The sequence below is a fragment of the Pieris brassicae genome, chromosome 6 (assembly GCF_905147105.1).
Source record: "Pieris brassicae chromosome 6, ilPieBrab1.1, whole genome shotgun sequence".
Taxonomy (NCBI): Eukaryota; Metazoa; Arthropoda; class Insecta; order Lepidoptera; family Pieridae; genus Pieris; species Pieris brassicae.
The window spans coordinates 1,670,315-1,685,219 of NC_059670.1; the positions used below are offsets into that span (position 1 = coordinate 1,670,315).

At 32.4% G+C, this 14,905-nt stretch overlaps 1 protein-coding gene across 1 annotated transcript; it reads left to right on the plus strand.

The window, feature by feature from the left end:
- The first annotated feature begins 450 nt into the window (after positions 1–450).
- On the plus strand, positions 451–14,841 carry LOC123710961 (aminopeptidase N-like). Its single transcript, XM_045663305.1, has 14 exons — positions 451–1,135; positions 3,414–3,581; positions 4,532–4,819; positions 5,434–5,614; positions 5,901–6,175; positions 6,586–6,760; positions 7,852–8,029; positions 8,296–8,399; positions 9,209–9,403; positions 10,061–10,251; positions 10,745–10,921; positions 12,242–12,388; positions 13,288–13,366; positions 14,198–14,841. The coding sequence occupies exons 1-14, from the start codon at positions 528–530 to the stop codon at positions 14,408–14,410; spliced, it is 2,979 nt and encodes a 992-aa protein (XP_045519261.1). The 5' UTR covers positions 451–527; the 3' UTR covers positions 14,411–14,841.
- Positions 14,842–14,905: the final 64 nt, after the last annotated feature.

A 14,905-nucleotide genomic window follows, 5' to 3' on the forward strand; every position in this document is an offset into this window, starting at 1 on the left:
TGTATCTTTATAGAATTATCATCTGAGATACCATTATCCGAAAGAATTTCCTGAAAGCACTTCTGAGATAAACATGTATTGTAATATGTCTAAATTTTGTACTATTTAAAACTTTATTTTATTTCTATTTCACTTGGATTATTATCAACTAGTACCTTTATACCTTAACGTCAGCTATTCAATATAATCTTACAATGTTTTATATGAGTGACAGTACAGTACACAAACCGTCTCATTATTTGAGTGAGGTTTTCAATAATGTCAAACCGTGTCATACCAAAGATTCAGAGTAGACCTCAACGCATTTCGAACAAAAACCATCTCAAGTAACAATATAAGTTTATTTAGAGCTATGACAGAACCACTTGTCTTATTTTATCAATTGTCACACCACACGAGTGTGCGTATCGATGGCTTTTATCGCGTTTCCTTTTTAAGATATTGTCAGAATGATCTTTTAGTGTTTGGGATTCTCTAGATGTAGACCGGTGGTATGTTTTTCGCTAGAACTGAGTTGGATATTAATTATGGGTGTTTTTAAATTAATAGTAGCGTTGTCTACTATTATAGCAGCAATCTCAACACTACCTTTGAGAAGTCAGACATCACATGATTTAATTGATGAAAGTTTGAAAACGCAGGATGATTCATTTACGAATTGGATAGCACCCGAACAAACAAATATTATTTTAGAAGATGGAAATGAAAATCGGATAACAAGTAGAGTTAGCTCAACAAAAGAAACTGAAGAAGTTGAAAATGGAAAACAGTTGAGGAACATTGAATCCAGCTCTAGGAACAATCTAAGAGCTGGTATGACTGCAACCAGATATGATATTAAACTAACACCTAATTTAGGTGGTGGAACTTTTGCTGGGCTTGCAAGAATTTCGGTGCAAGTCAGTGATGCCACTATAGGAGATGCTGTAAAGTTTTACTTCGAAGATTTAACGATATCATCCGTTAAAAGAATATCTGGTGGTACATCATCTGATATCAATAATGTAAACACTGAGGACGGAGTATTAGAAATTGATACTGGTGTAGAATCAACGTTACATGATTTTGAAATACAATATACGGGATCGTTAGCCGCAGCTGGAATTGGATTCTATAGAGGTGCCTATGACGCAGAGTGAGTATTGTTTATATTTTAATTAAGATATGCAGTATACGTAATATCTGAACAATATTATAACTGTACGAACAAAGGCCTTGCTCACTCAGGCTTCTAAGTTTTATAAGCATGGTAGTTTCTAAATTGTCGGAGTTATGCCCCGAGAGGAGTATAGCCAGATATATATACTCTAGCCAGTATAGGTACTCTCTTCCACTGTTACATTGCATTTATTCGTTATATAGCAATTAACATTTAATTATTTCGCTTATATTCTGTTTTTGTACGCGAGTGGTTAATATATATAGTAAAACTGAAATCCTCTATAATTTAAAGCACCCGATGTCTCAGGAACAGTGCAATAAAAAATGAGATTTTTGATAAATAATAATTACAACTGTTTTAAAAAATTAAACAAAAATAAAGGATATATATTATTCTACAACCTTTGATGTGCTTGTATAGCCGTAGGCGACCTGTGGTATGCATTTAAAAAACCTGTAAAGGAAACCCAAAAAAAATTCGTAGAAAAGTTAACTTAATTAAGTTTGCACATTATGTCGCTGAAAAACATTTAGTAGGTTTTCTGATTAAAGTTAGCAAATGAAAAATTGCATTAGTAATGTTGTATCTATAATTGAAAAGGCAAGTTTATTTAATATTTTAATAAATAGTACATTGTCTAACATTAAAATGACCTGAGCTGTCGCGACTGACACAATCTTCGTTTATCTTAAATAATCTGAAATATTTTGATATCGTATAGTTCTTGTTCAAATACTGATGTTGCAATATTACAAATTTGCAAAAAAAGTTATTATGTAGAATCATGGTGGTATGGCCCCACTGTTCATTTACAGTAATAGGTTAAAATTGTCGTTTTAACAACAATTACAGAAAACAGAAAATCACTACTTTATTTTAAAATTAATATTTCAAATTTAGCTTCATTAAGAAATGTATTCAATATTGACGGGAAGCAAATTTGAATTTAAACCTTATTTTTATATGTTAGTAATTTTAACTTAGACATCACCATAGTAAATCAAGTTATGCCAACTCCATGAACAATAAACTCGAGAATTTGAGTCCTTTACTTTAATTATATTATATGTATTGCATACATTATATTACCGTCAACGGTACCATGTAATGATAAATTGTATAGCTTGTATATGGTACTACAGAAATACCGTTCGATAACCTTTATCTCATCAAAGTAAAATGACACTATCAAAATTCAAGTATCCGATTTATCATTAGCGACCTATTTCTGAGTATTTTATTCAGTGTTCCGATTGAGAGCAACGTGACAAAATGACACGGTTAAAATACAAATGGCAATTAGTGGTATGCATCCTTTGTTATGCCTATGTTTCAAGTTACCCGTTAGTAAACAATAAAAACCAAAATTATTTGGAAAGTACTGATTCTTCAGTTATAAATCCTAAATCTCTGAGACCCGGACAAAATGCCAGACGATACACAATTAAACTAACAGTAGAGGAAGCAAGTTTTACTGGTCGAGCAGTTATAGAAGTTCTATTAACAGAAGATACTAGAAATGACCCTATAGAATTGTATGTTGAAGATTTGACAGCTACAAGTGTTGTAGTGGGGAGCTTTTCTGTTGCTAATGAAATTGTATCAAGATGGGAACTGCAAGATGGCAAATTGAAAATTACACCTGACGAAACATCGTCTTTACTCATCGTGATTGTGGAATATACGGGAGATTTGAAAAATGCTGGTATTGGTATATATAGAGGACGCTTCGATACAGAGTAATTATTTAAAAAAATATTACATTCATGTAAAAAAGTTTTGTGATTAATTTAACGCCAAAATCCCTTTCACCGATGTAAGGTCAAACAACCTATAACTTGACAAATAGAGATTCATTAGCGTTACATATAATACTTGATTTAGAATTTAGTGTCATTAAAACAATACATTCTAGTTTATTAACATTATTTTTTAAGTCAAGTCGTTAAAAGAAGTTAAATTAATTCAAAATTTACATTTAATACCAGTTCGCAAGTCAAAAGCGTATAGCGGACAAGAAGAGCTGCCAAGAATCTTTCCGCCACTCTTTTTAATCGCTAACTTTTGGGTATTACAAATTGTTTGAACTGTTGATTGATTAGGATCAAGTGTTGTTTAACGTTTTTAACGTTAATGTAATTAAGTAGGTCTTTCAGGACATGTGTTTCCAATGCCAACATTACGTATACTATGTTATTTTGATTGAGTTTTCTATACATTTCCTTTTCTTAACATTGAACATTTGTTTCAGCTCATATGTGGCTATGAATCTTCACCCAACAAATGCTCGACGTGTCTTCCCTTGTATTGATGAGCCTGATATTCAAACAACAATTTCGCTTACATTCGCTGGACTTAATTCATACAATCATGTTATTGCTAACTCCAAACGATTAGCAGAGCAACCGAATGCAAACGAGTATGTATTCAAAGTTTCACTAATAAGGCTCTCTGTATAAATAAAATTCTTCGAAATAGGTATTAACTTAATTGGTATCACCTTAAAACAATCTTATCGATACTTTTAAAAATCACATACAATAATGTTATATTAGCTTTATTTGTCAGTTGAAACATAAAATTAAAAAAATCACTGGCCCTACAACTTTTTTAGGTCTGGGCTACATAATTTTATATCTGTTTCATGATCATTTGTCTATCTAATAGACAAGTCAAGATCAGCCTCCTGTGCCTGTCATACGCCGACGACTTTTTGGGTCAAGGCAATCCGGATTCCCATGATGTTATCCTTCGCCGTTCGAGCGAATGTTAAATGCGTACATTGAAAGTCCATTGATGCACAGCCGGGAATCAAACCTATGAACTCTTAATTTTTTCCGACGTTTCGCGTGCTTTACAGCGTGCGTGGTCACGGTGACTGAAGACAAAAGGTGTTGAATGTCAAAAAGTAACACAGCTGTAGAGAAAGCTGTATTATCTGTATTTATTTCCCCGGAGTTGATATCGTCTAAAAAATATTATTAAATTATGTAAAATAATAATAAGTTTCTAATAATCTATGTATTATTCTTCAATCCGGTATAAAAGTGTTTTCTTTAAATGTTATGTTATGTTAGCCATATCGTGGCAATCAACCGCTGACTATCTGACTATTTCTCTACGTCTCTCTATCTTTGTTCTTCAATTAGAAACAATAAAAATCTGAATAAACTATTTATTACTTTTTTCGTTAATATTATCTAGAGATAATAATTAAATGTATTTGAAGAAATAATTTTATTTTTTTTACATAATTTTAAATTTCTTCCGACGTTTCGCGTGCTTTACGGCGTGCATGGTCACGGTGTTTTCTTTAAATGTGTAAAAGCTATGTTAACAAAAGACAATACTAAATCTATTTGATTGTAGACTTCAATTCGAGGCATTACCAGGAACCCCGCATCTTTGGGGCATGGTAGCTCACAATCTGAATGCAGCCAACTTACCAACATCAAGAGTCATAGTGTATACGCGACCAGGGCGTAATAGCGGAGACCAGCAGTCTAACGTAGCTATTAGTAGTTATTTTAATTTCTTCAATAATTTCACCGGGAAACCATACGAGAATATAATTGCCAATCAGCAAGGCGAATTGCATATAATGGCGTTACCGGATGTTGATCGCGATTGGTATGCGTTATCGACAATGGCGATCTGGTAAGTGTATCTATATACAACGTATACAAAATACTAATTAATGATTTATATGATAATTATAATTAAAATTATCTTTCTAAAACCGATGAGTGCTCTACGATTTCTTCTAGTGCTTATTAGCTATAGTTATAGCTTTTTATTTGAAATCGTTATTATCATCTTAGCTAACGTTAACTATAAATTTTTACGTAATTTAATATAATGTAAGTTTATTTATATATTATTATATCAAATTATATTAAAGATGATGGAAAGTTTACATATTTGGATAAATCCCGTACCTGATTAGGCGTTAGTGTCGTAAAAAAACATACTATAACATCGCTTTATTTTGATATGTTAAATTGTCTCAATCATAGTCAAGCGACAGTATAATTTTCAACTTAATTTTAATTAATAAGTGTATTCTATTGTTTAATATATGCGTTGGCAAAAATGTTGACAGCAAAATGTAAAAAAAAAACTAGTATATAAATGAAACTAAAAAAGATAAGAATAATGGACCAAAAAATATCTCAGAGCCATATGTTTTTAAGATTCTCGTTATGAATATCAAGTAACTTATAAAATTAACTACACTGCAGCGATGAGTATCAATATTTATTTCTCTTCAGGGAACCTTACATCGTTATAGAAGTATCGGCATCCGCCAAACAAAAGCAAATTGGTTTTATTGAAATCGCACAAGCAATGGCAAGGCAATGGTTTGGATATGTCTTGGCTCCCACGAACTGGAGGCATCAATGGGTTATCACTGGCTTAGGTCGATACACAGCATATGAGGCAGCTAGAGCGGTGAGTGTTCGTAGATTTTTTAAGTAATTAACGAGTGATATCTGTTATAATTACTAAATTTACATACCAGAAGCACCAAATTAATTGGCACAATTGAGTTAAACTATACAAACAATATATTATATTATGTATCTAATTACAATATAATATACGATATTCTCTGGATTTTTTAAAATGGTGTAGTAATGATAAAGATGAAAGTATCATATCTTAAAAAAAATCCAACACAGTCCTCTCATTTTTAAATCAATTATTAAAATATATAAAAGTCTATGATATTTTTTAGTTGGAATCAAACCCCGAGGAAGTAGCACGAATAGATATGGACCATGTATTTGTAAGCGATGTCATTCAAGAGAGTTTACTATACGATTCATACACGAACGCCATACCCTTACAAATTAGTGCAGATATTTATGATGAAGATGCTATAAGAAACCATATCAATGGCCTGCTCAAAACAAAAGCTCCAGCCATCATGAGAATGTTGAGTTTAGTTCTCTCTCAAAATCCTGAAGTTGATTACATCCGCAACGCGGCTGCCACACTGTTTAATACGGCGTAAGTTTTACTATAAATAAAAACCCAAATATATGAACTGAAACTTAGCACCTCCTGGACAGATGTATTCTCCGTTAGACAACATTTCACTTAATGGTGACCAAATACCTGTACAGTTTTTTTTATAAAAATGAATGTAATTAACAAGAGTGCGAAATTATGTTACTGGAGTCATGTAATGTCTTCGGTAGCTATTGGAGAAATCTTGAGTTAATGTAATATTTACATATTAAATCACACAGAATATGTTTTTCTCATAATAAGAATAAGTCTGGGTTAGAAGAAATGATAACAAAAGATATCTCATAGTGGTTGGTATAGCATTACACACGTGTCCCGATCGTTTCGTCTTTTAAGGTAGTTTTATCTGCATCTAATTTGAGTTATATATTATCAGAAATAATTTTCAGGTCTCTATCAAATGTCAACTCCCGCAACTTCTATGATACTCTGTCTACCGTTTGGGGCCAGGCTACACCTCTTATAAGTAATGTAATCGACTTTATTGAACCGTGGATTTTGAACAATAATTACCCTGTCGTACGCATCGAACAGCGACAGGGTAGTGGTGTGATTGTTACTCAGGTATGTTGAATTTGAGTTGCTTACAGCATTTTACTCCAAAAATTAATAAAAAATCTACCCTTGAAGGGGATCACTAAAAATGATTTTCATAGATAAACACATTACTATCATGGCACAGAGATGACAACAAACTAAAAACGTAAACACAATAGTAAGTCTATTTTAGTAGTCTTTACGTGACAAATGTTTCGTTAAGACAACTTTACGTTTAATGACGTGGATTTTTAACTTAGGGACCATGAGTTTGAAGCAATTATCTTTTATTAAATATTTATTATACATATTATTATTCGACGTAGACACCTTTCAGATCCATACATGTATTTGTATATCTTTGCCCTTAGTAAGGCATGTACTGCGGCGAGTACTGCGTCGGCATATTCAACTTTATGGCTTATTCCTGATTTTCAAATGAGATCAGATGTTCCTTAAACTGTGGAAATAGGTATAAATCATTAGGAGCTGGTTGTTGAATGGAGGATATTCCACCAATTGGTATCCAGCTCCTAGCCTCAACTCTGAACTTGTGCGAGGGCGTTATCTTGGTGAAACAAGTTCACCACGACGTTGCTTGCATTTTTCCTCACGCAACTTTGTTATTTGTCCTGCGGGACTTTATCCCCGTAATAGTGGCTCCATTGGTATTCAATTATTAATCGTCTTGAATTTCTTCGGAGCTGGCGATAACAGTCTCTTTTGTAAATACTGTTTTTCTGGCTCATAATGGTAAAGTGATCTTTTGTCCAAAAGAAGTTTTAAAAAAATAAAAATCTTTTGTACAAAAGACGATTTAAAAAAATAGGTTGAAGTTTTTGAAAAACTCATTAGAAATGTTTACTTCCGGTTTTGTAGTTCATTTTTTAATGGTATTTAAAAACAATCTATTATAAAATCTACTCCAAGAAATTTCAATTAGCATTCTTTTTTAAAGGCCCACCATAACTTGAAAAAAACATCATAAAAAATGTAGGTAACGTAGTTGCCATTTTGCTAAAGGTTTGATTAACCCGAATATAAACAAATTTTACAACTTTTTTTTGCGGCGAGACAGTTTTGTAATTCTAATTAAATATATATTAAATTTTATCCAGGAACGTTTTGGATTCGCATCTCGACCCCAAATGAACTTCATGATACCATTGAGTTTTACAACTCGAGTTAACCCCGATTTTAACAACATTTATCCAACACATTTGTTGGAGGCTTCTACAACCATTTCTATGGATCTTGGAGACGAGGACTGGGTTATATTTAATGTTCAAGGTCAAGGTAAGTCTATCAGAGCATGTGACTTTCAGGACTCACAAGAGTGATTTTTAGTGTAAACCTTTTTCACTTTGTTTAATAAGTACGCGCTATAATAAAAAACATTCCAGAGAAATATTTATTTCGTCTTTTCAAATAAAAACATTCAATAATTATTTATTGCGATTAAAAATTAAATGGAGTCCATATAAAATATTTTTTTTATTTTTTATATTCTCAGTTTTTTTAATACTCTGTAATATCTTCTATTTCACTTTGAATAATTTTAGGTTATTATAGAGTCAATTACGATAACGAATTATGGGAGAGGATTATAGAGGCTTTGGAAGACGAGGAACAACGGAATATTATTCATCCAATCAACCGTGCTACCGTACGTAATATATATATTAATGCATGTAGATCTAAATAATATTACAATATTTCCAATTTCAATATCTTTATTAAAATGTATTTAGACTCGTGTTTAAAGTTCTAGAATTACTGGCATTATTTTTTTATTTATTTACAAAAGTACACACATAATACTTACAGTAATTAGCCAGTACGATACAAAAATGTCGAAAACAAAAATTAATATAATAGAGTGGTGGAGAGTTTCTTGCCAGTTCTTACCTGCTCTACGTCGAAACGAAATGAAATGTTAATTTAGAATCCATTTCTAGTCTTTAGTTGACGTTCATAAGTGTACTTTGCTTACCTATATAAATAAAATTATTTTGAGTTTGAGCTTGAATATTAAATATATAATATCGTTATTGTTACTGACTATGCGAACATATAAAGATGTCGATAGTGTCGAAGACGGCATTCAGTAGGCGTAACGTCTTTGTTAACGGGGATCTGTACACACTGGACTGGTTCTGGTATCGCAAACAACCTTGGCCTTTGCCGTCACACATAGGTACAGAGAAGTACGAGTTCTTGGAGATGACTTTAGGTATATACTGTGTGTTTTAATTGAAAGTTTAGATACGAATGATTTTATACTAACGTAGCTGTTGAGAGATTGTTTATGATTAATAACTGAATTTTATCGTCTGATTTGTTTTTTTTATAGAACAGGGGGTAAACGGGCAGGAGGCTCACCTGATGTTAAGTGATACCGCCGCCCATGGACACTCTCAATGCCTTTTAAGTGTTTATATTTATTAATATAAGTGTTATTTATGTAATTTATAGATCCTTGATGACGCTTTAAATCTAGCAAGATCTGGAAGAGTAGAGTACTCTATTGCGCTACGGATTGTTTTAACGCTAAATCTCGAGACGGAGTATGTTGTATGGAAGGCATTTGAAAGAAATATGCACATAGTGAGGAATCATCTCGAGGCACTTGTAGATGGTGACGAAGACTTGGATCAAGATATCTATCAGGTATACGATAGCAAAAAACATACTAGGCCTAGATTTTGTATTCATATTCAATAATGTGTGTGAGGTACAAAGAGGCAAAAATGTCCTGTCGTGTGGCTTTCTGGGGTTAGCCTTAATTTTAGTATCAGTGATCTGTAATCGGTGATCAAGTAATCTTATTGTATGAATATGATAACATTATAAATAACGTCTGCTTACAAGATATGTTCATATGTGAATTTAATACATATTACGAGTAATCTAAGTGCATTTAGTGCTTCGGAGGTCCGTACGGTGATCCAAACGGAGCTCTACAGTACGGATCGTGCGTACGGTCGATAATGTATGCTCTACGGAGCATCATTCACGGATCATCATTGTTTGTTTGCGGTAGTATGCACACACTTCCAGCAAGGTTCTGTGTACGCGTAGATTAGATGCCTGGCTGGATAGGATAACTCCGGACAACAGGCTTCCGTATGGATTATTCGTATTGCTCCGTATAGCACCGTATAACACCGATAGTCTAAGATACTCTTGGATCGTGAAGTGGTAGATTGTGTAACAAAAGTAGTTCGTGCGTAAACAAATGAATATTGAAACTATTAAATACCCATATAACCATTTATTACAATATTAAAAATATCAAATACTCATTTGTTTTTTATAATATTTAAGAGAGTAATAAGGCGAATAATGATGACAGCAGAGACCAATCTAACATTTAGCCCTGAGTTAAACGTGAATGAACGAGCTATGCGATCCCTGTCTCGAGGTCTGATTATGGATATTTCTTGTCGTGGCGAATACGAGCCTTGTATTGCTGCAGCAGTTGATTTGTTTAGAAATCCTACAGATAATGCAGTTGTGTAAGTATTATATTTTAATATAAAACACAAATGCTATATGAATTGCAATGCAAATATACATATATATTTTGTGAGCATTGAAATAAAAGCTTTGAATGCGTGTACTTTTTGCGGCTTTTAAGGAAATTAAATAAAATATATAAGGCAAGGGCTATGATGGGCAAATGATGACGAATGATATGTTACTGATAAGAAATGCAGCGTGGGAAATAAACCTATTATTTTTAGCCCAAAGCTTTTAAAATCGAGCTTTTCGTGAAAAATGTATATATATATGTATAATAGAAGTCGATTGAGACCTTACTTAGTACGAGTGTGTGACTTTGCTCATATGATATCTGGTCCTTTTATTATCGATTTTTATAACTAATTCCAGTTAAATGTTACGAAGAGTAAAAAAAAAAATTTTATTTTTCAAATCTATTTAAACCCTAATGATTTACTATAATATTGCATTGCACAGTTGTATAAGACGTAAATAATGTGTTCTTAGGAATCCTAATATACCTGCTGATCTACGCCCAGCAGTTTTCTGTGCCAATATGATGACTGGTGGAGGAGAAGAGAGGGAACTGCTCCAAGCTCATTTGATAACTATAAATAACCAGTACGAGAGAGTGGTTGTACTCGAATCACTGGCTTGTTCGCGCGATGGTGAATTTATACAATCGTAAGTATGTCCTAAAATAGGCACATCATCTTCAAAGATATCATATGTAAATGAATATAAATTTCGAAGATACAGCAATCAACTTGAAATCAAGTTAAATTATGCGATTATATTTCATACGACACTTTATTTATAAATTTATTTATAAACTCTTCGTTGCACATAATGTAAAAAGTGTACATAACTAAATTAAAAGGAGGGCAACTGGCGGCCTTATCGCTTTCGAACGATCTCCAGGCAACCACTGTGAGAAGAGAAATGTAATAAATTAAATAAGGTAGGCAAGAAGTGCAAAAATACATATTACACAATTAAGACAAAACTAAACAGGAACAAAAAAAACTAATTATTCTAAAAAGTGCACATGAATTCCGATAATTTAAGATCAAACTCACGTCTGTTAGTAGTTAGTAAGAAAGTTAGTGATGTGGACAGGGAATACAGGACAGGAAGATAGAGAAGGAGTTAAGCGATATTTGTATGCGATGAGCACTAAAATTTTTATGAAGACTTAGAATGAGATATCACGCAACGTGTTGTCTTTGTTAAATAGCTATCGCTTATTAATCTAATTTAAATTCCTAGATAGTGGTCAGGTTGGGCATGTTAAATTCCGTCTTTGTTTCCACCCCTTTGCCTTTGTGACCTGCATCGGCTGAATTAACACAAACTTACAAAGCGCTATTAAGAAGTAAAATAGAACGCATTTTATTCTTTGAATTTTGAACAAAGGGATTTGAATTAAAATATTCATGCAACGAAAGTCGGATGAGGTTTTTAATTAATGAGCGTTATTCACGTGGTGCTCTAGGACTTTTTAAGTAAACTGTAGTTGTTATTATCTTTTTTAATTTTCCATTGTTGTGGGCGAATATTGTTTAAGATAATTAAATTTTTAAGTCACAAATGTGACTTCAGAACGGTTTAATGTTGATACTATTTTAAAAACTACTTAGAAGTAACTTAAGCGCCGTATTATGATAGTATTAGTGGAGTAGTAGTGTACATTGCACTGATAAAACGATGGGTTTTTTTGGGTAAAGTTTGAGTTCCGAAAAATGGTTTGTATAGAAGAGTGATGTTTCAAATCGTTTTTCCAATCATATGTTTTATTAAAATAATTGCAAGTAATTTTCATGTACTTAAAACTAAAAATTGTATTTAAGCATTGTACCAGTAAAGATTATACGCGATATTTTAATCTATTTATCCTTAAGGTTAATCATCACATTAATACACGAATAATAGAATCGCTTATTTATTGCATCATCATCAATTCAATTGATATAAATATAAAAACTTATCATTATACTTTTACAGCTATCTAACAGAAGTTGCAGCAGATAACAGCCCATACAATAGTGAAGAGAAAACCAGAATTATTATTGCAATCATCAAATCCTGCTTCCAGAATGCAAAACGAGCATTAGATTTTATATCACGGAACACGGCACAGATAAGGAATGCGTAAGTAGTTGTTCGGATAATATCTGCAGCTGTGTTTCATCATCGGACGTCAAGGCAGAATACAAAATATCATCCACATCACCATGACGTTTCCACACTGAGCGTTTCTTAAGGCAATTTTTGCCGCGCACCACCGCTATGTGGAACCAGCTGCCTACTGAAGTATTTCCGAACCAATTCGACTTAGGGTCATTTATGAAAAGACCATACCATTTCTCTAAAGTCCGGCAGCGCAGTTGCGAGCCTTCTGGCCGTGCGACTGTCCATGGGCGGCGGTAACACTTTACATCAGGTGAGTCTCCTGCCCATCTGCCTCCTGTAACATCAAAAAAAGTTATGGCTAATTTGTTTGTAATGGCGCGTTTAAAGAGATAAACACAAGGCAGCTGTTGGGTAGGCATGACAAAACAAGAGACAGTATCATTTAAGATGCAGGCAAAGACCTACTTAGTATATTGACATTACTAAATTTTTATTTGGATTGCATTTTGGAAGATAAGAAAATAGATAATTCATGACACGACATGTAATAACTAGATTGCAGAACGAACATATCTTAATAATATTTGTAAACTGAGTAATTACATACATTTTACTGTTTGTTGACTTATTATGTATGTGATATATTATGACTATAAAGAGCGATACCGGGGATCGAACTCATAGGTCCACGAAATTGAGACTCGCTATAGGTGGAGCTTGATTATAGGTTATTTCTAACTTTATAAGGTGTATTATAAATTTAAATGCTACATTAATTAAGCAACGTAAAAATAATATTCTTTGAATCTGAAACTTAAATCCTTAAAAATATAGTGTAACTGTATAGTATAACTCTCAATTTTATTAAAATATTGTACAATGTTTCGATTTTTCTTAAGTTTATTCATTGTTTCTAGACTGGGAGGACCCGAGAAATTGGAAGAAGTTTTATACGCACTGTCAAGAAATATTGCTAATGGTGACATGACAACTGATGTAAGTATAATAAAAGAATTAAAAAAAAACAAAATTAAAAACGGGTGAATCATTTTCATACTGATTAAAATTATATTATCATGTACATTTTTTTCAAAAACTTTTCATGAATTTTTATTGTCCTTCCATTTAAATTTGTCAGAAAAGCCATAATGGGATCTATCATATTGATCCCTATTGCGATATAATAACATTACTAAATTAAACAACACAGGCGCTTCCTGTAATTTCCATTTCAAGTATTGGCACTATAATTAGTTAATAATTGGCTGACATTTGCACTCGATGTTATCAACAACAAAACCCAAAGCTGATAGAACTATGTTACCTATACCGGTATATGACTCTCGATAATTTGAAACTCAAGCGACCAGAGATAAATTTCTAATTACCAAGACTTCAAAACAAGCGTCAAACCACGAGAGGGGGGGTATTCAAGTAAATAAGAGTTTGATTAAAACTTGTGATTTATTATTTTTACTTCGAAATAAAGTTTGTAATATTTTTTTGAGTGAGCGACTTTAGTCTATGGACAGGCCAAAACATTTTCGATAGTTGTGAGAGCTGTATTGTAATTCGTGTCAGTTACGAGAACCTAGATGCTTAGCTTAGAGCTTAGATAAACAATTTCAATTATCGCATGCTTGCTAGCAAGATACTATTCTTCAACTTAAAATTACCGAGGGGACCAATTAACATTGATTTTATTCAATTCACCGAGTTAAAGTATAAAGAGATTCAATTTAAAGAGAGTCTGTACGTATAAAATTTTTGACTCCTTATGTTAACTGTCACGAAATTACGATTATTAATGTTAATATTTAATTACAGTTCACAAATTGGGTCAACTCCCTCCATAGCAACCTGGACACGTCCTTGGTTATCGCAGAAAGGCTTAGGGATCAGGTGCAACAAGATATGGATTGGAATAGAGTGTATTTGAACACAGTTTACGAATGGATAGACGAAAATGATGCACCTACCTTAGTAGGCTCTATAGTTGTATTAAGCGTATCAATTGCCGTCGCTTTATTTAATTATTAATAGATATTACTTAGACGTAGAATATTTCTAAAAGTTAGCTTAATAGTTTATTGGGGTGAAAATTATTTTTAAATTTTATTTACGTTAATGAAAACACTAAGCTATTATAATGATAGTTTAATCGTTTTTCAATTAAAATAAGGCCAAATATCGCATCTAAGTTATATATGTAACTAGATTGTTTGATTAAAGAAAATATTTTTAATTTATTATTTTTGTACACGTCATTATTGCGCAAAGTGAACTAGAGTAAGATTGAATAATTTAATTGTATTTAAGAAGTATATTATTGGGTAGTTATAACTTTGGTGTATGGGTATAATAGAGGTTTAAAGTTATTTACTGCATTTTTACTCGCGAATACTTTTAGTAAATAAAACATAAGATATTTCAATAATTTATTTTATATAATAATTAAGTATAAATCAAACGCGTCCTCTTGATTTGTACTTAAATAACAATTAAGTTAATTTAATTAAATTATTAATAATATAA

Coding starts and splice junctions, on each gene's coding strand:
- LOC123710961 (XM_045663305.1), top strand. CDS start 528: ATGGGTGTTTTTAAATTAATAGTAGCGTTGTCTACTATTATAGCAGCA. Junction 8,400..9,208: donor ATCCAATCAACCGTGCTACC/GTACGTAATATA, acceptor TGTAATTTATAG/ATCCTTGATGACGCTTTAAA. Junction 13,367..14,197: donor ATGGTGACATGACAACTGAT/GTAAGTATAATA, acceptor ATTTAATTACAG/TTCACAAATTGGGTCAACTC.